The sequence below is a fragment of the Aedes albopictus genome, chromosome 3, assembly GCF_035046485.1.
Source record: "Aedes albopictus strain Foshan chromosome 3, AalbF5, whole genome shotgun sequence".
NCBI lineage: Eukaryota > Metazoa > Arthropoda > Insecta > Diptera > Culicidae > Aedes > Aedes albopictus.
Genome location: NC_085138.1, coordinates 259,011,063 through 259,036,939, shown reverse-complemented (window position 1 = coordinate 259,036,939; position 25,877 = coordinate 259,011,063). Strand labels below are relative to the sequence as shown.

At 48.0% G+C, this 25,877-nt stretch overlaps 1 protein-coding gene across 1 annotated transcript in view; it reads right to left on the bottom strand.

Moving 5' to 3' along the window:
• Positions 1–25,877, bottom strand: part of LOC109422214 (uncharacterized) — a 317,823-nt gene that overhangs the window by 2,022 nt on the left and 289,924 nt on the right. The window contains exons 3-6 of the mRNA XM_062860435.1: positions 12,129–12,331; positions 2,742–3,174; positions 2,573–2,676; positions 27–462 (exon numbers count right to left, since the gene is read on the bottom strand). Of these exons, the coding sequence (XP_062716419.1) occupies positions 27–462; positions 2,573–2,676; positions 2,742–3,174; positions 12,129–12,331 (1,176 nt within the window). The remainder of the gene's footprint in view (positions 1–26; positions 463–2,572; positions 2,677–2,741; positions 3,175–12,128; positions 12,332–25,877) is intronic.

The following is a 25,877-nucleotide window of genomic DNA, read 5'->3' as shown; positions in this document are numbered from 1 at the left end:
AGTTTGTGATAGATTTTTCCATTTACCTTCCGAGCTTCTTTTTCTGCTTTGAGTTTGGACTTTTCCTCTTTCTTCTTCTTTTCGATCGTCTCGTTTTTCTTATTGTCATACTTTTCGTCTTGTTTGGTGTTGTGACTACTAGCGGTATTGTTATTGTTAGTGTTGTTATTGCTACTTTTACTACTGCTGGCATTAGAATGACTACTGCTGGCGGAAGCTGCGGACGAGCTTGCCGAAACCACTCGTGCTTTGGGCGTTGAACTGACGGCCTGTATCAGTGAGGTTGTGACTGGTTTTCCGGTTGCCATGTTGGTTTTGTTGATTGGAGACTTGGAAGCCGTTGGAGCGATTTTACTGTTCAGTCCTAGTTTGGTCGGGCCGGGTTTGGAGCTCTTCTCGATGTTCAGCAGAGGTATCGATTCCACTACCGGGTTGGATGGTTTGCCGGGCTGTGTGTAGTATCTGTAAAGGGTAACAAAAATGGGATTACACTGGAGGAGTTTGGATTCATCACATAGTACTTCTAATAATAATGTTTTGAGTTCATCGATGACGCGTCCGAAAGCATCGTCGGTCACGTGACCACACAACGGAAGAATGGAGCTATCGGAACTATTGTAAGATAAGAGAGATTCTCATCTCTGTTGAGAGATTCTCATCTCTGTCGAGAAAGTCTCATCTCTGCCGAGAGATTCCCAGAATCTCTGCCGAGAAATTCCCAGAATCTTTGCCGAGAGATTCCCAGAATCTGCCGAGAGATTCCCAGAATCTCTGCCGAGAGATTCCCAGAATCTCTACCTAGAGATTCTCAGAATATCTGCCGAGAGATTCCCAGAATCTATGTCGAGAGATTCCTAGAATCGACGCCGAGTGATTCCCAGAATCTCCGTTGAGAGATTCCCAGAATGTTCATCGAAGGATTTCCAGAATCTTTGTCGAGAGATTCGCAGATTCTCCACCGAGAGATTTGCAGAATCTCCACCGAGAAATTCGCAGAATCTCTACCCAGAGATACGCAGAATCCCAACCGAGAGATTCCGTTAATCTCTGCTGAGATATTCCCAGAATATCCGCCAAGAGATTGTCAGAATCTCCGCCGAGAGATTCTCAGAATCTCCGCCGAGAGATTCTCAGAATCTCCGCCGAGAGATTCTCAGAATCTCCGCCGAGAGATTCTGAGAATCTCCGCCGAGAGATTCTGAGAATCTCCGCCGAGAGATTCTCAAAATCTCCGCCGAGAGATTCTCAGAATCTCCGCCGAGAGATTATCAGAATCTCCACCGAGAGATTCTCAGAATCTCCGCCGAGAGATTCTCAGAATCTCCGCTGAGAGATTCTCAGAATCTCCGCCAAGAGATATTCATAATCTCCGCCGAGAGATTCCCAGAATCTCTGCCGAGAGATTCCCAGAATCTCTGCCGAGAGATTCCTACAATCTCCGCCGAGAGATACCCAGAATCTCTGCCGAGAGATTCCGAGAATCTCTGCCGAGAGATTCCTAGAATCTCTGCCGAGAGATTCCCAGAATCTCTGCCGAGAAATTCCCAGAATCTCTGCCGAGAGATTCCCAGAATCTCTGCCGAGAGATTCCCAGAATCTCTGCCGAGAGATTCCCAGAATCTCTGCCGAGAGATTCCCAGAATCTCTGCCGAGAGATTCCCAGAATCTCTGCCGAGAGATTCCCAGAATCTCTGCCGAGAGATTCCCAGAATCTCTGCCGAGAGATTCCCAGAATCTCTGCCGAGAGATTCCCAGAATCTCTGCCAAGAGATTCCCAGAATCTCTGCCGAGAGATTCCCAGAATCTCAGCCGAGAGATTCCCAGAATCTCAGCCGAGAGATTCCCAGAATCTCTGCCGAGAGATTCCCAGAATCTCTGCCGAGAGATTCCCAGAATCTCTGCCGAGAGATTCCCAGAATCTCAGCCGAGAGATTCCCAGAATCTCTGCCGAGAGATTCCCAGAATCTCTGCCGAGAGATTCCCAGAATCTCTGCCGAGAGATTCCCAGAATCTCTGCCGAGAGATTCCCAGAATCTCTGCCGAGAGATTCCCAGAATCTCTGCCGAGAGATTCCCAGAATCTCTGCCGAAAGATTCCCAGAATCTCTGCCGAGAGATTCCTAGAATCTCTGCCGAGAGATTTCTAGAATCTCCGTCGAGAGATTCCAAGAATATCTGTCGAAAGATTTCCAGGATCTCCATCGAGAGATTCCAAGAATCTTGGTCGACAGATTCTGGAAATCTCCGTCGAGACATTCCCAGAATCTCCGATGAGAGATTCCCAGAATCTCCGTCGAGAGATTCCCAGAATCTCCGTCGAGAGATTCCCAGAATCTCCGTCGAGAGATTCCCAGAATCTCCGTCGAGAGATTCCCAGAATCTCCGTCGAGAGATTCCCAGAATCTCCGTCGAGAGATTCTCAGAATCTCCGTCGAGAGATTCCCAGAATCTCTGCCGAGTGATTCCCAGAATCTCTGCTGAGAGACTTCCAGAATCTATGGCGATCCATCTTACAAGTGACGAGAACGATTGCAACAAGAACCGATTTTGCAATGAGAAACAATGAAACTTACTTGAATCTGGCACCCGGATTGGCAGGGGAAGGCGTCCGATGTCTGACCGGGCTTTTAAATTCGATTATGGGCGGTAAACGATTTGGCATCTCCGGAATGCGATTCTGGATCGTGATAAAATAAGCATGTTAGACTCTTCTTTGCCATAAAAAACAAAATACACGCTCACCTTAGAGTAATATTGTCCTTTTCTGTGATGATGCTGGTAGGCAGGATTTCGCGGGATCGCTCCCAGACAACCGTTGGAACAGGAACCATTGCTACTTGTGCAGTGCTTGTTGTGGTGGTGGTGGTGCTGATGGGGTTGCGAGGACGACGACGATGCACTGTCCCCGCCGGTTCCGCTGGTTGACGACGAGGAAGACATACCGGAAGTGCCGGACGTTCCCGAGCAGCTGGAAATGTTCGAAATGCCCGACATACAGGACGACCCGGAACTCATCGAGTACAGGCTGGCCGACTGAGTTACCCGGGCAGCATCCACACTGTACGAGCTGGCCGAACCGGGAACGCTCCAACTTTTGCTGCCCATGGAGTAGCTGCTGGCGGAGCCTTGGAGACGCCACGATGTGGACCCGGATGTCAGCCGGTTGATGCGAGCTCTGTGGATTAGAATATATGGCAAATGAGAGCACGAGTTGTTTAAGAGCTTTGTTTAGTAATATATTTAAGGTGTACGGCATGGTGTACGTACGTCTTCCGTAATGAACCCCCAAAGGGCTGGCTTTTCAGTTTTTTTGTATGCGGAAATTGAAATTGCCCCCCCTTCCCCAAAGTTAGCGCTTATGTATACTGGTTAACGCTGATCCGGCGCTGAGCCTAGACCCCATAAGGGCCTGGGCCTGGGCCAACCATCGAGTAACCGACTTCATTTACCCTCGAAGTGACTACATACTTCATTTACAGTGAGGAATAGCGTCTCTAAGGGTGACCCAACGGAAATGACTACCGAATCTATGAACAACAACAACAACAATGTGATCGAGTGTGGAGAGGCAGAGAGAACGTTCCCGTTCGTGTGAGGAGGACTGGCGAGATCGCCAATACGAGAGGCTTGTGTACCCACTAGCGAGCAGATGGTAGAAGGTTCAACAGGAGGAGCACGAGGCGGCGCAGCACTGGCCAAGGAGGCGCAGATGACCGGCGCAGATCTCACACGAGCGCTGAACCGCAACAGGAACGGACTATCAAAGATGATGGTAGTTGTCGAACAGCTAGACGAGCTGATCTAGCTGATCATGGCGGACTGCCATGAAACGGGGCCTGCTGAAGCTTCGCAAATCTCTGGCTCTGGCCAAGAAGGAGTATGACCTCATGCATGGTCGACGCGGCCTAAGAAGCGTCCGGCAAAGGCAGGCGGAAATCCGAAGAGGAAGAAATGGATGGCTAGCTCGAGCAACTAGGCTTCCAAGTCGGTTGCGAAACGTGCAAGGGACTGGGAAACCAAGCCCTAGGAGGCTAACCTTAAGAGAAACGGGGACCAACCGGACCAAGGGAATGATAACCTTTAGATTGGAAAGAGGAATAAGTTGAGAAGAGTGAAACCAGCTCGCAAGCGCGAACGAAGCGACGCGCTGATATTCAAAACTGAGGATACATACGCTGAGGTGCTGAGGGTCATGCGAATCGAATGCTTGGTTCGAATGTAAAAAGCATCCGGCCCTACACGACTGGAGAGATGATGCTAGTCCTAAAGAAGGAGGCGGCCAAGAAAGGCACCTCCTGCAAAGCACTGGCTCAAGACGTACTGGGCGAAAAAGTGCAGGTGAGGGCCCTAACGGCGGAGGCTACCATACATACATACATACATACATACATTTATTTGTTCAACATCACATTTAAGACAAGACAAAACCAACAATAGTACGCCACAACACTCGGTTTGTGGCTGGCGCTCTTCATCCTCGGTCCTCACGCCCAATGCTCGCCAGGGCACGCTCCACCTAGTCCGCCCATCGTGCTCTCTGCGCTCCACGTCTTCTTGTGCCAACCAGATCAGACGCAAACACCAGCTTTACAAGGTTGTTGTCCGGCATTCTTGCAACATGCCCTGCCCACTGTATCCTTCCGGCTTTGGCCACCTTCTGGATGCTGGGTTCGCTGTAAAGTGCAGCGAGCTCGTGGTTCATCCTTCTTCGCACGCCGTTCTCCTGCAGGCTGCCAAAGATCGTCCTTAGCACGCGTCGCTCGAAAACTCCGAGTGCTTGCAGGTTCTTCTCGAGCATGGTCCATGTCTCGTGTCCGTAGAGGACCACCGGTCTTATGAGCGTTTTGTACATGGTGCATTTGGTGCGTGGGTGAATCTTTTTCGACCGCAGTTTCTTCTGGAGCCCGTAGTAGGCCCGACTTCCGCTGATGATGCGCCTCCGAATTTCTCGGCTCACGTTGTTGTCAGCCGTCAGTAAGGATCCGAGGTAGATGAATTCCACCACCACCTCGAAAGTATCCTCGTCTATCGTAACATTACTACCCAGCCGGAATCGGTCGTGTTCGGTTCCGCCTACCAGCATGTACTTTATTTTTGAGGTATTCACCACCAGCCCGATCTTTGTTGCTTCGCGTTTCAGGTGGGTGTACAGCTATGCCACCGTTTCAAATGTTCTGGCAATAATGTCCATGTCGTCCGCAAAGCACACAAATTGTCCGGATTTTGTGAAAATCGTTCCCCGGCTGTTGAGCCCGGCTCGTTGAATCACACTTTACAGAGCGATGTTGAAGAGTAGACATGAGAGTCCATCATCTTGTCGCAGTCTCCGGCGAGATTCGAATGAACTGGATAGTTCACCCGAAACCCTTACGCAGTTTTGCACACCGTCCATCGTCGCTTTAATCAGTCTAGTCAGCTTCCCAGTGCATAGACCTAAATATTCCCACGCACTCCGATATTCAAAGTCAATTCAACTGAAACAAAAATGCATTTTCACCCCACATTCCCAACAGCTGCCCGGGGGATTTTAGATTCAATTTTCATCGTAGGGTCTACCTACCTCACGCGCGGCATTTTGGAAGCAACGAAAATCGCACCATTCGTTATTGACCTAGTTTTTATAACCCATCATCGTCCGGTGGTGGCCGGGTGCGATCGTGTTGCAACGCGTTAGGTCCGGTCGGTGTGATGCAATTTCAATTACGCTTGGGACAACGATGGGTAATAAACCCGAAAGAATGATATGGAACCGCGACATCATATTGATCGCGCTGGAACAAAGATTGTTTATTTTTGTTTCGAAATCAAGGCGCCGAATTGGCCGGGTAAGGTTCTGAACTCAGGTGAACCTTAGCTGGAATGTTCTGAAATTTGAGACACCGTATTGGCGGCATAGGGCGCCGGACTTGTTTTGCACTCGATTTGTTTTGACTTCGAGTAAACTGAAAGAAAAGAATGTGGGGGTATAATTTCAACGAACATCCGAGGCGGGGCTCGGCTAGGGTTCACTGTGCCCAAGTAAGGTACACTTCAATAAAAAAGCGGGTGCTTTGTTTTGGAGACTTTGGTGCCAAATTCCAAAGACGATGAGGATGATGATGGTGACGATGATGATGATGGGGAGAATGATAATGACGTCGATGGTGGGGTTCAATTCTTTCACACACCCAAGCCTTGTATACGCTCAAGTGAGGCGGGGCTAGAAGATGTAGGCCTTGGTGTAAAGATTCTCAGTAGGTTTTGTGCGAACACGCCCAAGTCAGGCGTGGTTAGGAGATTTAAGTTTTTCGTTGGCATTAAGATTCTTGGTAGGGTTTTGGATACGCCCAAGTTGGTTCGGGCATTGTTAGGAATTATCATGACACCTTCGGCAAGACGAGAATGATCGTAGGAATTTTAGACACGCCCAAGCTGGTTCGGGTATTGCTAGGAAATTTAGGCTATAAATACGGAGGCTTTGGCTTCAGTCGGGGTCAGTAGTCGGGGAGTTCGGTGACAACGTTAACGCAGGCAGCACATCGGATAAGTCTTGAGCTCCCATGTGGGACACCTCTAGATACTGTCCTAAGGCTGTAGGTAGGACTTAGTAGTGGTCAAGAAGAAGCTAGAAGTGTCTAAATTGTTAAGCTTAAGTAGTTCGGTGAAGAAATACAGAAAATGTTAAGGTGATATAAGAAAAAAAGTGAATCGTTGTAATATAAGATAAGTGATGTTTTGTGATACTTCAATATAGTTAATTAAAAGATTTTGTCGGACTGTAATGAAATGAAAGATATCACATTCCGTGTAGTGTTTAATGCAGCCCCTGGACGGTACAGGGCGCTTCACCAGGAAAATCGTTTTCGTCCATGATTCTCCATAGCTCTGCGCGGTCGATGCTGTCGTTTGCCGCTATCCCTGCATATTTCAGCTCGCAGCATGAAGCCGTTGCGGGATGCGTTGAGCTTCTGATAGAACTTCAGTGTTTCTTGAGAACGGCACAGCAGTTCCATTTCTTCACACTCCGCTTCTTCCAGACGGCGCTTTTACTCCCGAAAGAGGCGGGTCTTCTGTTTCCGCTTCTGTTTATAACGTTCCACGTTCTGTCGAGTCCCTTGCTGCAGCATTACCGCCCTCGTTGCGTTCTCTCCTCCAAAACCGTTCTGCACTTTTCATCGAACCATTCGTTCCGTCGATTCCGTTCCACGTACCCGATGGTGCTCTCGGCTGCGTCGTTGATGGCGGCTTTCACTGTACTCCAGCAGTCCTCTAGAGAGGCAACATCGAGCACGCCCTCGTCTGGCAACGCGGCCTCGAGATTCTGCGCGTATGCTGAGGCGACATCTGGTTGTTTCAGTCGCTCTAGGTTGTTCCGTGGCGGTCGCCGGTATCGTACATTGTTGATGACGGAGAGTTTTGGGCACAGTTTGACCATCACCAGATAGTGGTCGGAGTCGAAGTTGGCGCCACGATAGGTCCTGACGTCGATAATGTCGGAGAAGTGCCGTCCGTCAATCAGAACGTGGTCGATTTGAGATTCCGTCTGCTGTGGTGATCTCCAGGTGTAACGATAAGGGAGGCTGTGTTGAAAAAAGGTGCTACGTATGGCCATATTTTTGGAGGCGGCGAAATCAATGAGTCGTAGGCCGTTTTCGTTCGTCTGCTGGTGGGCGCTGAACTTTCCAATCGTCGGTCTGAATTCCTTCTCCTGGCCTACCTGAGCGTTTAGATCTCCCATGATGATCTTGACGTCGTGGTTTGGACAGCGGTCGTACTGGCGTTCGAGCTGCGCGTAAAATCCGTCTTTGTCATAATCAGTGCTTCCGGAGTGTGGGCTGTGCACGTTTATTATGCTGAAGTTGAAGAATCGGCCCTTGATCCTCAACCTGCACATTCATTCGTCGATCTGCCACCAACCGATCACGCGCCTCTGCATATCACCCATCACGATGAATGCTGTCCCCAGCTCGCGTGTGTTGCCGCAGCTCTGGTATATGGTATGATTACCTCTAAACGTTTTTGCAGGTAACTGTCGAGGGAGAGGGAATAGAAGCCCTCGATCAGCCCCGGATAGCTCAACAAAGATAGGGCACACAAAACTGATCAAAATCCGAATTTTAAGGCTTTATAACGTACAGTTTTTATTAGACATATTGTCTTCCTACAACCTACTGACAAGATCTTCTATCTGTGCGCGCTTTTCTTTCCTACTCTAACATGATTTTCTTAGCCTACTCACGCTTTTCCTTGGGTGCACCCATTCTTCGGCTGCCACCGTTTCGCCCCGGTCTCCTCGCTCCGGTTCAGCGCCACCAAAAGTTGCGCCTTTGCTGGACCCGCCGATCCTTGCTCCGAACCCATCCAGTCGTGGATTCCATCGGCTTATGGATGCTCCGTACCCGATCTTGCTGGCGATGCAGTCGACGAGACAAACGCACTGGCCTCTGCTCTCCTCTCCGTTCTTCCTACGACCAAATCGTCCTTTCCGAGAACGATGGCAATCGTCCGTGATCGATGGAGCTTGGCAGGATGAAGAGCCTACAGACCTCGCAGCTTCTGCCTTACTGGCCGTCAGTTCCGTGGCCAAGCCTCTCGCCTCTGAACACCGGAAGCCTCAACTCGAGCCGCGAGCTTGTTTTCTTAGCTATTTGGAACCTGGAAATAAAGGCCCTGATGCGATGTACCGTTAGCCTCTGAATGTTGTTATCTCGCTTTCGTAACCTACTTCTCGTAGAAGGCCTTTCGAAGCTCAAGGGTTGCTGAAGCTCGCTGAGTCCTAACGGATGGGACTGATCCTCCACTTCCGCACGAGGCTCCGTGCCGCATTCCTAGCCTGCGGATCAAAACTCGAGTGATTGATTGTTCCCTTCTAGATCGCCTTTGACTTACCGCCAAGGCAGGCTATTGTGTATTCCGTCCTGTCTAGCCTTCTTCCTGGATCAGCGTTCCGCTACCGGGGATGATGCTTTTCGTGCTAATTTGCTGGATCGACAGGGGTCTTCTATTCTCCAAATTTCGTTATCGGCACGTGGAAGACAATGTCGGCACTGTATGTACGGGTCGATATTTAAACAAGGGGGTCCTCTGACGACAATAAGTTGCTTACCTTGTTTCTGGCCCTACGCTATTCTCGGCTTTCCGGACCTAGCTTCGCCGGAACGTTGTTCCTCCGCACCGATGGGAAAGATGGTCGTGCGACTGCTGCGTCGTATTTGGTGGTTTCCAGCACGGACAACTTCGTCCGATCGGTCACGCGGTCGAAGTGGCTTTTGTTTTCCCGGCTTTTGTCTTCCCGTGCCGTGTTTTTCAGTTGGCGTCGCCTCGTGAGAATTTTCGAAGCGGTGACGTATGTCTCCTCTGTAGAGGTGTGCTGCTTGGTGACGTTTAGAGGTTGACGTCGATGTTTGTCGGAATCTCCCGAGGGGCGCTCTGATGGTGGTGTGCTTGGCGACCTCTTTATGTCAGTGCATGTACTGTACACTCTTAAATTACTTTAGCCTATTCAGTGTTCCACCTCAACTAAACTGTACTTATACGTAACAACGTTCGCACCATGGATCCTGTCCAACACACCTCCTGCAGCGCTACGATGCCGAACCCACGGTCCTTCAGTAGATTGGCGAGTATACGGGTGCTCCCAATGTAGTTGAGAGATCGGAAGTTCCACGTACCGAGTTTCCAATCGCAAGTCCTTTTTGTTCGCTGGGGTCGTTGCCGTTGGTCTCGGTTCGTATTATTCTGTTGCTGATTTTCCGTTACAATGGGTTTATACGGCTGGCTCGTAGGGCCTGACACCAACCCCCTACTTTCCGGAGGACCATAGTGCACAGTTGAGCTTAGAGTCCTTCCCTGGCACTCGGACGTAGATCAGCCGCCCCTAACATGGGGATCAGACGCTGTTGTGAGGCGCTCCTCCTGGAGAACAGACGCTCAGGTTTGCCGAAGCCAACCCCCCACCCCCCTTCCCTGTCAGCCTAAGACCAAAGTTCCCACCGGGGTTGGTTACCCGATCTTCCCTAAGGTTGCTCATAGTTTCCGGCCGGTACCGCGAGGAGGTAGGGATAGGAGTTGCTGGCCAGAGGCTAGTGGCTCACAATGGGATCTGATGCTAATTTATGACACCGAGAAAGGCGAGAGGAGCTACAACATCACCGCGGGGGTACCTCAGGGGTCCATCCTTTGTCAGGTATTCCTTAGGGTCGTCAGCACATACCGCACGGTCTCAAAAGACGCGGTATGTGTGCTAGCGGGCATGATGCCCATAGCACTAGTGGTGGCAGAGGATGAAGAGTGCTTCGAACGACGCGGCATACAAGGCGCGAGGCGAATCTCCAGGACCTCGTCTATGCTGAAGGAGTAGAGAGAATGGGATGCCTCCAGCAAGGGTAGATGGAAACCCAGGCTCATACCGAGTGTATCCAAGTGAACGAGCTGGACCCATCCAGGAGCTTGAGTTCAACGGGTAGTCTAAGAACTAGCCAGGACCCGAGCCTCCAGGGGAGACTGAATAACTTAAGGCGGTGGTAGCTGGTGGGTGGAACGCTTACTATTAGAGTGTACTCTCATGTACGCCCCTCCCCCCTTCTTGAAGTCATCCCTAACCGGTGTACCGCGAAGGTAAAGTGCCCCACACAATGCATACGTTTGCGTGTGCGTGACAGTAGTTTGACACATTTCCCATGGGAAAACTGTCAAAGAAACGCAAACCTCAACGGAACGGACGCTATGTGTTCCAGGCTTAAGGAAGAGAGAGAATGAGTTTTTACTTAGTGGGTTAACCCGAGGAACCACCTTTTCGGTATCTGATTAGAAGACTCTCTTATTCTATAAAAAAGGCCCACTCTTTCCAGGTATCCAGGACGCATTATTTCCCTTCACACTCAGTTGAGCTCGGCTAATTTCCATTCTTTTGCCGAGATTTGCACAGCCGACCGCTCGGCAATCGCAATTTAACTGAGATATCAGCAAAATATCAAGTTTATTCATAGCAGCACCCATGGGTACCGCTATCATCAAACATTAAACGTCAAACGTTTAGCCGAGATTTCAGCAAATGAACTTTAACCGAGATTCGCACAGCCGATCTCGGCATTCTGTTTTAAGTGTGTTCACCTTCTGGGTTAACATTCTTCTGACTTGGTGAAGATAGTTTGGTAGCTCCTTCTCTGATGCTACTTATCTCGCGTGATTCAGTTATTGCTTGCCAATAGCGATCGCTTACGGTGTGCTTTAATGCTACCCGCGAATGCAAATACCTCAGTCTGGGTAGACTATAGTCTTTAGCTTCACGGGCTCTGTTGCTACCATAGCTGCCATAAGTTGATCCTGCTTGATCACCATAATCAACTTACGAAGTCTCGGCCAGTCCTGCTGATATTCGATTTCGCTGCTGTGCAGCCACTTCTATGCCAGAAAGCCACTGTTTTCATTGGTGGCCCTCATCAACCGCGCTCCATGCAAGACTCTCCCAGTGTGGCCGGGGAGGAAATGGGATACCATGTGTTTATACTTTGTACTATGTGCGCAACTGGCTCATCCTGTACTGCTCTCGTCAGAGCCTAGCATTAACGTGGCAGGGTAGCAGGCTGCATTAAAGTTCGAGCATCTTTTCACCCTCTTGATAATTTATTCCTCGAAACAGGTCGCTTCACACCTTAAGTGCCCCACACAGTGCATACGTTTGCGTGTGCGTGACAGTAGGCACATTTTCCATGGGAGAACTGTTAAAAAAAACGCAATCCTACCTCGACGGAATGGACACTATGTGTTTCAGGCTTTAGATTGCGGTTATCCGGTTTGGTGAACTCCTACCCTCAGAACAACCGGGAACTACGCACCAGGCTGGGCCAGAGCCGTGTTACTCTTTTGTTTCGTCTTCTCTAGCCTTGCGAATACCACCGGATCTCCTACCCAGACGACTGCGTTAAGCGCTTCTGCGACAGTTTCAAATCTGCAGTCGCATCTTCAAGAATTCATTAAAAAGTTAAATCGACGGCCTTTGATCTTCAACCTCTACATTCCTTCATCGATAGAAAGTCATCAATCGATCATGATGAAAGCTTTTCCAGGCTGGCGTGTGTTGATTTTTGTATAAATATTGTGTCCTGATATGTAACTCTGGGCACATGTTATGTAGTGTAACCAACTTACCGACAGATGACGCATCGCAACGGCAGCAACCGCTGAGCCACCGCGCTCTGGATCGTTTTGACGAAGCACCGCCGGCAGACGACCCGATGGCCACAGGGCGACGTTTGCATCGTGGCGCGTGCATTGATGCAGATGACGCATTCATCTTCCTGCGATGTAGGTGGCTCCAGCTCGCTTTCCTCCAATTTGCTGAGCAATTTTTCCTGAAACGGCAAACGGAGAGATTGAGCTCAATTAGTATCGTAAAATTTCTATTTGTTCTCGTCGGCAAGCTAGCAAGCATGCAATAAAATTTGCATGGTTTATCTTCTAATAGAGATATGATTACCGTTGTGGGACCTGGAACTTAGGTCACAGAGAGACTAACAGTTTACTGGCAACGGTACCGGAGGAGCAGCGCGGAAATTGCTATTTATCGCAGGGCATTAATCTTTTCGTCGTCGTTGTCGGTCGTTGCACGGAGTTGTAGAATTAGTAACTTGACCAGCTCACCGCCGCCGCACCCGGGTTCGAGTGAAACCAACCAAAAGTGGGGATAATCACGGCGGTGATTAAAGGCCACCGTGGAATTACCCTTTGGCTTCGAGAAGTTCCGGAAAAAGTCAGCCGGGCTAGGGTAAAGAGCAGAACGTATGAATATATGTTCGGTCGTATACGGTCGGGACTTCCGGCAGCGGCAGCCAGGTGCTTCAACTGTGCAACTAATATGTTTGACCTGTGGGATGGGAAGTTGTGGTTTTGCGATGGTAAATATACTCTGAAGTGGTTCCTGAAAGCACGAGCCGTTCAGTTTAAATGGGTGAGGAAAGTGATAAATTTGCTTTGAACGCTATGTTGATCGTTTATTACCAAGGGGGTGTTTGCAGGAAACAATTATAAATTTGTTGTGAGCCATCTTCAAACAACGCGCGGTCGCGTTAGGAAGGAACCGCTAATGACTCTATAAAACATGTGTGGTTAATGGTTAGAAACATTGCACTCCAATTAAAATAAAGCATAAAGAAACAGAAGGACGAGTGAAAAGATTGTGATCTGGTCATTTCAAATCCGGCCTAATGTCATAGTCAGTAAAAATATGCATAGCATAGCATAGCATAGCATAGCATAGCATAGCATAGCATAGCATAGCATAGCATAGCATAGCATAGCATAGCATAGCATAGCATAGCATAGCATAGCATAGCATAGCATAGCATAGCATAGCATAGCATAGCATAGCATAGCATAGCATAGCATAGCATAGCATAGCATAGCATAGCATAGCATAGCATAGCATAGCATAGCATAGCATAGCATAGCATAGCATAGCATAGCATAGCATAGCATAGCATAGCATAGCATAGCATAGCATAGCATAGCATAGCATAGCATAGCATAGCATAGCATAGCATAGCATAGCATAGCATAGCATAGCATAGCATAGCATAGCATAGCATAGCATAGCATAGCATAGCATAGCATAGCATAGCATAGCATAGCATAGCATAGCATAGCATAGCATAGCATAGCATAGCATAGCATAGCATAGCATAGCATAGCATAGCATAGCATAGCATAGCATAGCATAGCATAGCATAGCATAGCATAGCATAGCATAGCATAGCATAGCATAGCATAGCATAGCATAGCATAGCATAGCATAGCATAGCATAGCATAGCATAGCATAGCATAGCATAGCATAGCATAGCATAGCATAGCATAGCATAGCATAGCATAGCATAGCATAGCATAGCATAGCATAGCATAGCATAGCATAGCATAGCATAGCATAGCATAGCATAGCATAGCATAGCATAGCATAGCATAGCATAGCATAGCATAGCATAGCATAGCATAGCATAGCATAGCATAGCATAGCATAGCATAGCATAGCATAGCATAGCATAGCATAGCATAGCATAGCATAGCATAGCATAGCATAGCATAGCATAGCATAGCATAGCATAGCATAGCATAGCATAGCATAGCATAGCATAGCATAGCATAGCATAGCATTTTTTTTTTTTTTTCCTTCTAAACCATAGGGGGATAAATCTGCTCATCAGACACCCTAACAGGAAGGTTAGGGTAGTGTGGGGATGAGGCCGTCTTCTACAATGCCGGTAGAAGCCAGGACTACTCTCTCCTCGACCCACTAAAACACATTCCTATGGTCGCCAAACCCTACGTCTCTCCGGAACCACCAAGAAGGTATTGCTTCAGAGAGGGGCTAGTGCATATCGCACCCTCAAGGTTAGCTGCCGTAGCCTAGCAGCAACGAACATCGATGACTCGCACTGGAGAGTCCATCACGATAGCATGCTGGCGCTTAGCCAGTTTCCCGAGTGGTCCTCGCCACTCCCTTTGTCCTCGGAAGGCGGGCAGGGTCAACCCCGCCCGCGCCCTACTGCTGAGCGGACATCAAGAACTGATGCCCACATGCAACCCGATCTGACCTGCTGAAGGCAAGGGTATCACTACCCTTCAGGCCTTATCAGCTGCATCCGTAGGTTGCAGACAGCAGGGTCTCACCTACCCCGACCCTTGCCGGGGACCCCTTTCCAACCGCGGGCTCAGATCCAACCCAGTAGACTGACGCCACGACAGCACCGCTACCGGGACTTCCTCTCCGCGGCCACTTAATCGCTGTAAGGGTCGATCTCGACCGCAGGGCACCGGTATGACCTACGAAGCCGACTTCGAACCCCTGGACCACCTCTTGTACTGCATCTGGACTAGCCATTCTCCGAGTCCACGCGCCACCTCCTTTGTAGCTCCCAGACGATATGGGTGATAGCCGTTGAAACGGCATTCCAGCTAATCTCATCCCTACACATTCTCTGGACCAAGTTGTCCGGAGTTGTGTCCTCCCCGCATGTGGCAAGCATGCGGTCACGCATTGTGCGAAAACGCGGGCACACGAACAAAACGTGTTCCGCCGTTTCCTCTAAACCATTGCACACTGGGCATTCGGGAGAATCCGCATGCCCAAAACGGTGTAGATACTGTCGGAAGCAGCCATGACCTGTAAGGACCTGTGTCAGGTGGAATGAAACTTCCCCATGGCGCCTATTAATCCTACTATCTACCCTCGGTATCAACCTATGGGTCCACCTTCCTTTGGTGGAACTGTCCCACGCGCGCTGCCATTTGACCATAGAGGCCATCCTGACAGTCCTGCGTATGCCTCTTGTGCCGCGCATTTCGAAGCACTCGATGTCCTCACTGATAAGAATGCTGATAGGCACCATACCAGTAATGACACAGAGAGCGTCGTGTGACACGGTACGGTACGCGCTTGCAACCCTCAGACACATAAGCCTGTAAGTACTTTCCAGCTTCCGTCGGTAGCATTCAGTACTTAGCGCGGTACCCCACGCCGGGCCGCCATACCTAAGTATTGACGTAGAAACACTAGCCAGAAGCTTGCGCTTACTGGCGTACACCGCTGAGCTATTGGACATCATCCGGGACAGTGCCGCAATAGCTGTGGAGGCTCTTTTACAGGCATAATCGACGTGGCTACCGAAGGTAAGCTTATCGTCGATCATCACGCCCAAGTGCTTGACAGAGCGCTTCGACAGGATAGTGCACTCTCCTACACTGATCTCCGTCTGCTGCGCCGACTGCATGTTGTTAACAACCGTCACCTCTGTCTTGTGGTGAGCCAGCTCCAGTTTTCTGGACCGCATCCACGCCTCCACAACCTTGATCGAGTGGTCGGTAGTCAACTTCACCTCCTCGATCGTTTCACCGTAGACCTCGAGCGTAATATCGTCGGCAAATCCGACAATCACCACTCCCACTGGGTACTCTAACCTCAACACCTCGTCGTACATGACATTCCATAACACCGGACCCAGGATGGAACCTTGCGGGACTCCTGAGGTTATGTGAAAGCACTTCCGACCCACCTCCGTGTCGTAAACCAGTACGCGATTCTGGAAGTAGCTTCCGAGAATCTTGTACAAGTACTCCGGTATCCCCAGACGCAAGAGCGCATCGGCAATAGCAGCCCAACTGGCGCTATTGAATGCATTCCTTACATCCAGAGTCACTACCCCGCAGAAGCGAATTCCCCTCCTCTTAGGCTCGAGTGCTTTCTCGGCGGTTTTTGTAACCGACAAGATAGCGTCTACGGTGGACCTCCCCTTCCGGAAGCCATACTGGTTGCTCGAGAGACCATTTACGCCCTCAGTGAACTTCAACATTCTATTGAGGATGATCTTTTCGAGCACCTTCCCCGCCGTGTCAATCAAGCATATTGGTCTATATGCCGACGGGTCTCCGGGTGGTTTCCCCGCCTTTGGCAATAGTACCAGGCTCTGCCTCTTCCAAGCTTCTGGGAAAACTCCCTCGTCCAGGCATTTCTGCATAGCAGACCTGAACATCTCGGGAGCTTCTGCAATAGCTACTTTTAAGGCCAGGTTCGGAACTCCGTCCGGACCTGGGGCCTTACCTACGCTAAGGGACTTAGCTATCCCCGCAAGTTCCACATCGGTGACCCTTTCCTCATCGCCAGCCCCAGTTCCCAACTGTCCTACGAAAGGAGGCCAAGGACTAGGATCATGACGCGGAAAAAGTCCTCCAATGATCCCCTCCAACATCTCTGGAGATTGCTCTGTAGGAGCCATCACACCTCTCGTCTTGGCCATAACGATCCTGTAGGCATCACCCCACGGGGTCGTATTGGCACTCTGACAGAGACCCTCAAAGCAGGCCTTCTTGCTTGCTCTTATCTCGGTCTTGAGCGCGGCTTTTGCAGCGGCGAACACCACCCGCCGTTCGTTTCGCTCTTCCTCTGATCGTGCTCGCTGCATCCGCCGCCTAGCCCGTAGGCAGGCGCGGCGCAGGTCCGCAATCGCGTCGGTCCACCAGTAAGCCGGTGGCCTCCCATTTCTAGGGTGGACTCTCCTGGGCATGGTCGCATCACACGCACGTGAGAGCACCGCTACCAGCTCATCGCCGTCTAAACCGAGTAAGTTTCGCTCACGGCGGAGCGCTTCCCTAAATACCTCTTCGTCGAAGTATGATGTCTTCCACCTACGAGGGCTTGGCCTTGGCCTAGCCGCCTCTTCTTCTATCCGCTGTCTGCTGTTGTTGTAGTCGATACTGTAGCGAACCGCCAGGTGGTCGCTGTGAGTGTAGCCATCATCTACTCTCCAGTTCGAACTACTTGTTAGGCCAGGACTACAAAAGGTCACGTCAATAATTGACTCCGCTCCGTTTCGACTATAGGTACTCTTGGTACCGACGTTAGCCAAGTCGACATCTAAGATGGCCAGTGTTTCTAGCAGGATCTGACCCCGCTGGTTCGTGAAACGGCTTCCCCATTCCACAGCCCAGGCATTAAAGTCACCCGCTATTACCACCGGCCTTCGCCCTGTTAGCACGGTCGTTAAGCGGTCCAGCATTTGCGTGAACCGCTCGATCGGCCACCGCGGAGGCACATAACAGCTACAGAAGAAGACCCCGTTTACTTTGGCGACCACGAAGCCCTCGTAGGTAGTAGACACCAACTCCTGCACGGGGTATTTACCCGTCGTCCATATCGCCGCCATTTTCCTGGTCCCATCCGAGGCCCAGTTGCCGTTGCCGGCGGGTACTCGGTATGGGTCCGAAATGATGGCGATATCCGTCTCCCACTCAGAAACCGCCTGACAAAGCAGTTGCTGAGCCGCATCACAGTGGTTCAGGTTCAGCTGCGTTACCTGCACTGTGATTTGTTGCTCACTGCGGCTTTCTTAAAGGCCGGGCACCCTGGACCACCCATCGCATGTCTGTTTTTCGAGGTTTTCCCGGTACAGATCATGCAGATGGGCGGACTCGTGCAGCTTTGGGCCTTATGACCTTCAGCGCCGCATCGCCTACACAGTTTGCGCCTGTCGGGGCCTTTGCAGTCCCACGACTTGTGTCCTGGTTCCAGACACCTGAAGCAAACCTCAGGTGGCTCGTGGAATGTCAGGTGACAAACACACCAGCCCACCTTAATACTCCCTACTTTAACGGACTTTTTAACATCCGCCACAGGTAGCTGAACCAGAGCTATCTGTGTCCCTGCTGGCCCCTTCCGCAGCCTAACGGCTGTGGCGGCCACCTGAACATCGCACTGTTGCCGCAGTGCCGTGACGAGCTCTTCCGCTTCGGTGATCTCGTCTAGGTCTTTGACCTTCAGAGTCGCCTCATGCGTAAGAGCCCTCACCTCCACTCCATCTCCAAGGACCTCTTCTGCCAGCCTCTTGTAGGCGGCGCCCTTGTGATCCTTCTGGCGCTTAAGCTCCAGGATCATTTCGCCCGTACGAGTACGTCTGATACTGCGTACGTCGGCTCCAAGACCCTCGAGCTTGGCGTCGCACCTCATCGCCTTCAAGACGTCCGAGTATTTCGACTGTTCGGTCTTGATGACGATAGCGTCACCTTTTTCGCGCCTGGCACCTGCCTTCCTACGCCTTGGCTTGGCGACCTGCGCTTCTACCTGCGGATTCCCCTTCTTCTTCCTCTTCCGCTCCACCTTTGTCCAAGGAGGGTCTTCTCCTTGGACCGCCCTGCTCTGTGGCTGCTGAGGGCCCACCATTGGTCGCAACCCCTTGTTCCCATCAATCCGAGACGGGCCGGCCTTTTCAGGCCCACCCTTCCCAGTTTTCCGGGAACCCTGGCTGGGGTCCGACTTTCCGGCATAACCACCGGCTTTCGGGGTTATTATACGCCTGGCCTTGCGGGCACCGCCAGACAGCTCCTCACCTGACGGCTGCCTCGCCCGCTTCTGCGAATGCTTGTCACGTTTGTCACGAGCATTCGCTTCCACACTCTTCGGACTACCCGCGAAAGAGAAGGCCTCCGTTTGCGTAAACTTAGACGCTTTCTCCTTTGCGGGTTCCGCCGCTGCCACAGCCAGCACCGCGACCGCGTGCTCCTGCTTGGCCTCATCGACTGACGCTCTAAGCCGAAGCAAGGCCGTTTTCAGGTCCTTACTTATATTCGACTTAGTTGTCGCGAAGTCAATAATTTTGCCAAGCTGCTGCTCAGCTACCTCCAATGCGGGCCGTCCTTTTCCTGCTACTTGGCTGATGGCCCTCAGCAACCACGCCGGCTGGCTTGCCGTGGAGTGGACAGGAGCTCCCACGCTTGAGCTGCGCAAGCAGCTTCCAGCACCTGACTCCTCGCTTCTCCTTGTTGGAGACCGCATCAACCCGCTTCTTGCGAAGGGGTTGATCGCACCACTACTACCTGTTGCACTTGTTTTAGAAATTTGTTTACTCATATTTGATTCCCACGAGTCGCACGAGAAATAATGTCCACCACGCCAGAGCTCTGCATTAACGCGGTAAGGGACAGCTTACTGTGGGGGGTGCCCAGGTGCCCCACAGGCTCCGTTAAAGATCGAGCATCTTTTTCACCCCCTCGATCACTCATTCCTCGGCACGGGTCGCTTGACACCTTGAATTGGGGTTAGTAGTCCTATTCTTAGCCGGCAACTACGCAAGCGGGGGGGTGCGTCAGGCCCCAGGACATCCGTCCCTGCTGCTGCATAGCATAGCATAGCATAGCATAGCATAGCATAGCATAGCATAGCATAGCATAGCATAGCATAGCATAGCATAGCATAGCATAGCATAGCATAGCATAGCATAGCATAGCATAGCATAGCATAGCATAGCATAGCATAGCATAGCATAGCATAGCATAGCATAGCATAGCATAGCATAGCATAGCATAGCATAGCATAGCATAGCATAGCATAGCATAGCATAGCATAGCATAGCATAGCATAGCATAGCATAGCATAGCATAGCATAGCATAGCATAGCATAGCATAGCATAGCATAGCATAGCATAGCATAGCATAGCATAGCATAGCATAGCATAGCATAGCATAGCATAGCATAGCATAGCATAGCATAGCATAGCATAGCATAGCATAGCATAGCATAGCATAGCATAGCATAGCATAGCATAGCATAGCATAGCATAGCATAGCATAGCATAGCATAGCATAGCATAGCATAGCATAGCATAGCATAGCATAGCATAGCATAGCATAGCATAGCATAGCATAGCATAGCATAGCATAGCATAGCATAGCATAGCATAGCATAGCGTAGCATAGCATAGCATAGCATAGCATAGCATAGCATAGCATAGCATAGCATAGCATAGCATAGCATAGCATAGCATAGCATAGCATAGCATAGCATAGCATAGCATAGCATAGCATAGCATAGCATAGCATAGCATAGCATAGCATAGCATAGCATAGCATAGCATAGCATAGCATAGCATAGCATAGCATAGCATAGCATAGCATAGCATAGCATAGCATAGCATGAATATAGATAATAGAATAGAGAAGATTGACAATAGAAGGTAGAAAATGGAAGGCAAAGATAGAAAGAGAAAAGTCTATACAATGTACATTATTGCGCTTGTTGATTTGAAACATTACTGGTGACACAGGACACACAATAAAACGATTATTGATTGATTGCCAGGCAATCAGGTCCCATTAGAACGGCCATTGACAGGGGTGTTTGACAATTCTTTAGCACTCCAATAAATCACTGCTAATAATAATCAATCGGGCGGGTGCGGTGATTGGCATAAGATGGCGAGCACAGAACCATATTGCATCAGTGCGAAGTGTCAGATTAATTGCTGTGTGAACGGTTGGCACGTGCTGATGACCATCCAACCAACAGCAAGGAGCGACTCTGACTGAGTGCTCATTGACGTTGTTGCTTCAATTAAGAAACGATTGACTGGCGGCGGTCTGTCTACCCAGGGACACGGTCTAATGGTTCTGCATTCGGCGGTGTCATGGGGACATGTGGTGCAGCTAATTAGGCGAAAAGGAGAAAAGTTTCCTTCAGTTGTTAACCGGGCAATGAACCGTGTTAGGTATAGCGTACAGCGTTCTATGGTATGCGATGAAAAATGTGTCATTTTGATGTTTCAACCTTTGTAAATTATGAAGATTATTATTATTGGTCATTGTGAGGATGTGAGTTTTCTGTGCGTAATTAACGTATTTGTGCTATGCAAATAATATTTATATTTATCGTCCATTTGAATTCCTGTGACGTCTTTGACACAGCTTAGTGAAATTTGTCCCTACTAACAGTAAAACTAATTTTCCGTTGCATCATCATCAGAAACTACGAACTAAACAGTTTGGCTACTTGCCAACAACCATGTACTTACTAATGCTGGAAATTTCTACCGGCGGCGGCGCGATGGTTGTTCCGCTACATTTGAAATTCAATCCAAACCCAATCGGTGGCAAAACACGTCATAGGGCCAAAAAATGGCCCCCCCTTTGTTCCTTTTACGGCAACTTGGACGGACAGAGACGAACGCGTGTGCTTTCCTCCTGGTTGTCTTCACTGAACCGGCGGCAGTGTCTACTTCTGCTACATTACCTATTTTGCCATGTGCTAATCTCGAATTCAGAAGAAATCCAGTGTGCTGCCGGGCTGTATTTGTACGGGAGTGAATCCCGTGCCAAAAATTGTCTCCGAACGTCCCACGGCAAGAATATATGACTTCGAGTTGGATTTCCCGTATGTTCTTTGTGGTTTCGGACCAAGTCTTGAATTAGAATTGTTCTTACTGAGGCAAAGAACGATCTACATGACTAGCCTAGATAATAAAGTAATCTTCCGGTTCTTTTAATTTAATAATAGATTAAGGAACTGAATGTATGATCACGTTGCTCATTGCAGAAGCTCTGAGGCCTTTTTTTTATTTCGGGCCAACTCGAAGATTATCAATAATTCAGAGTTCTGGAAAAATATGTCAACAAATAAACAATACTAATAATTAAGGTTTTTATCTATAAATATAAAACGTCGAAAAAAAAACTCGAAAACCTCAAGAAATTTCGCCAAGTATTTCTCCAAGAGAACCACTTCATTCTTATCATAGAATTTTACCAAATGACAAGCTTGATGAATGGCTATATTTTGTGATGATTATTCATGAAATACAAAAACAACATTTCAAATTTTCCAGATATAGCAGAATCGGTTCCGGTAAGGAATAAGAATGACTTTGTAGAACCATATGCAGCAATAGCGTGTAGAGGCACATAATTCACGAATTTTCACTAGTATTCAATTCAAACAAATGACATGTTAAAAATAAAATACCTTAGATTTCTATATGAATTCTTGCAAGGACGCCTTCAGAAACTCCTTCGGATATTTCTTCAGGAACTTCTCCAGGGATTTTTCCAGGAATTTCTCACTCATCAATTCTTCCATGGTCATCTTTCAGGATTCCAATAGTGATTGTTTCAGGGTTTATTCCAAAACATGCTTCAGGAATTCCTCCAACGATTTATTCAGAATTTTTTTAAAGATACTTCTGCAAGGATACATCGGTGAATTCCTCCAGGGTTTTTTTACATAGCTTTCTTTCCATAGATTTTTTCAAGAATTCCTCTAAGAGTTTCACCAGGCATTCCTTCGGGAATTTCTCCTGGGACATCTTCAGTGGTTCCTCCTGTGATTGTTCCAGTGCTTTTATCGAGGATTCCTTCAGGAATTTCTCCAAGGATTCACAAAGGAATGTTAACAGATATCCTTTTAGGTATCTCTGCAAGTTCCTTCAGAGATTTCTTCAGAGATTTCTCCATGTATTCTTTCAAGAATTCCACTAGAGGTTGCTCTAATAATTCAATTTGAAATAATGCGAAGTATTTCAGCAGGAATAGAGATTATCTAAAAATTAATCCAGGAATTCCAGGAATTAATCCAAAAGGAATTCCTGAAGGAATTTTAAAAAGAGTTCCCGGGCGAATCCCTGAAGAAATTCCTTAGGAAATCCCAGAAAAGCTTTCTTAACAAATTCCTGGAAGAATTACTGATCCTAATAAAATTATTAAAGAATCCATGTCTGCAATAAATTCTGGATGAATTATTATTGGAATCTTAGGATGGACTCCCAAAAGAATGTTTTGTACAACGTTTTAATTGTACAAAACATTCTTTTGGGAGTCCATCCTAAGATTCCAATAATAATTCATCCAGAATTTATTGCAGACATGGATTCTTTAATAATTTTATTAGGATCAGTAATTCTTCCAGGAATTTGTTAAGAAAGCTTTTCTGGGATTTCCTAAGGAATTTCTTCAGGGATTCGCCTGGGAACCCTTTTTAAAATTCCTTCAGGAATTCCTTTTGGAATTCGTTCTAGAACTCCTTCAGGAATCAATCCAGTACTTACTCCAGGGACTGTTTAGGGTTTCTCTTAGGAATGCCTCTTGGAATTACTTCCAGGATTCCTCCTGGAGTTTCTTCCGGAACTCCAGCAGGGATTTCTTCAGGAAATTCTACAGGGATTCCTCAAGGAGTTTCTTCACGAACTATTCTTAGGATTCCTTCAGGAATTCTTCAAAAATTCCATCTGCGATTTCTACGGGAATTCTTCCTGGGATTCCTCCAGGAATTCCTCAAGGGATTCCTCCACGATTTTTAAGGGATTTCTCCAGGAATTATTTCAGGGATCCCTCTAAAAACTACTCCAGGAATTCCTACAGAAATGTCTCTAGAGATTTCTTTAGAAATTCCTCCAGGAATTCCTCTAGGAACTCTTCTAGAGATTCCTCCAGGAGCTTCTCCGGAGATTCCTGCGGAAATCTTCACAGGCATTCCACTAGAATATCCTCCAAGGATTCTTCTAGGAAATCTTCTAGGGATTCCTTCAAGAATTTCACTCTGGAATTCCTTCTGTGATTCTTTCTGTAAAAAAATCCTCCAAAGATCCCCCCAGGAACCTTTCTTAGGATTCCTTCAGGAATCCCTCCTTGTATTCTTTAAGGAACTCTTCCAGGAATTAGTTCAGTACTTCTTCCAGGAACTGTTTGGGAATTCCTCCACGAAATCCTCCAGAGATTCCTCCAAAAATTCCGGCAAAAAATCCTCTAGGAATTCCTGTAGAGATTTCTTTAGGAGTTCCTGTTTCAGCAATTCCTCTCATACAGGTATTTCTCCTCTAAGGATTTCTTCAGAAATTCTTCCAGGAAATGCGCCAGAAATACTTACGGGAATTTTTAGGCCATGGTTTCCCAAACTGTGGGTCGCGACCCCACAGGGGGTCGAGGGGCAGTAGAATATTTACTGTAACTGACAGCAAATGGGGGAATTTATATGGTGGGTCGTCAAGAGTACGTCTGCTGGCAAAAGGGGGTCACAAACCTGAAAGTTTGGGAACCTATGCTCTAGGCACTTCTCCAGGAATTTCTCCAGAGATGTTTTCAGGAATTGCTTCATGGGATTCCTTCAGGGATTTCTCCATGAATTTCTTTAGGGATTGCTCCAGGAAATCCTCCAGAAATACATCCAAAGATTCTTCCAGGGAAACTTCTTGGGATTTTTTTCAGAAATTCTTCCGGAAATTCTCCAGGAATACTATCACGATTTTTTAGGCATTTATCCAGAAACTCTTCCAGAGATTCTTCCAGGAATTGCTTCAGGGACTCTTCCAGGGATTTCTCCATAAATTTATCCAAGGATTTCCCTAGAGATTCCTTTAGGAAATCCTTCGAGGATTTCTCCAGAAAGTCTTCAGAAATTCCTCCAGGAATTTCTCAAGGGTTTTTTTTCCAGTAATAGATAAAAAAAATAACAATAGAAATCTCGGAGAATTCTTCTAGATATCCCTCCAGAAATTCTTTCAAGAATTTCTCTAGAGGTTTCTCCAGGAATTCCTTCAGAGATTACCACAGGAATGGAATTCCTTCAGGATTTTATCAAGGATTTTTTTCTAGGAACTTCTCCAGGAGTTACCACAGGAATATCTTTAGGAATTTCTCCAGGAATTGCTCCTGTACATCCTTCAGAAATTTTGTCAGCAATTCCTTCAGGAGTTTCTCCAGGAACTTTTCAGGGATGCTTCCAGCCATTCCTTCAGGAATTCCTCTAAATATTCCTCCAGGAATTGCTTCAGGGATTTCTCTCCGAATTTCTCCAGGGATTTTCCCAGTGATTTCTCCAGGAAATCCTCCAGGAATTCTTCCAGAGATTGTTCCAAGAATTTATCCATGAATTTCTCCAGGAATTTCTGACTGGGTCTCATTCAAGAATTGCTCCAGGAGTTCTTCCAGAAATCACTTCAGGAATTTGTTCAGAAGATCCTCAAACCATTCTAGAGATTCTTTCTAAAGATTTTTCCAGGAATTGCTTCAGGGATACCTCCAGGAATTTCTTCAGGGGTTTCTCCAAGAATTTCACCAAGGATTCCTCTAAGATTTCCTCTTAGAATTTCTCAAGAGATTTCTTCAAAAAAATTTCTAAGGATTTCTTTTAGGAATCCCTCAGGAGATTTCTTCAGAAATTTCTCTAGAGATTCCTTCTAGTATTTATCCAGGAAGTTCTCCAGGTATGCTTTCAGGAATTTTTCTGAGGATTGCTCCAGGGATTCCTGAAGTGATTTCTTGAGAAATTCCCCTCAGATTCTCCCCAAAATTTCATACAGGAGTTCCTTCAGAAATTTTAGAAATCCTTCAATCATCTTTTCCACGGATGTACCCAAAAATTTCTCCAGGATTGCCAGATGTTTTTTTCTAATTAATTCTAGAATTTCTGGAGGAATTCCTCCAGTGAATAGTATTTGAAGATAATTTAAAAAGGATGCATATAGGAACCAGCAAATTTTCCAGGGATTCTTTTAGGAATCCATCCAGCAGCATGCCACAAAACAGTCACGGTAGCGCAAGTTTTGGTTGCGTAGAAGTCACTGTGGCTTGCATTAAACATATAAGTACTTCCATG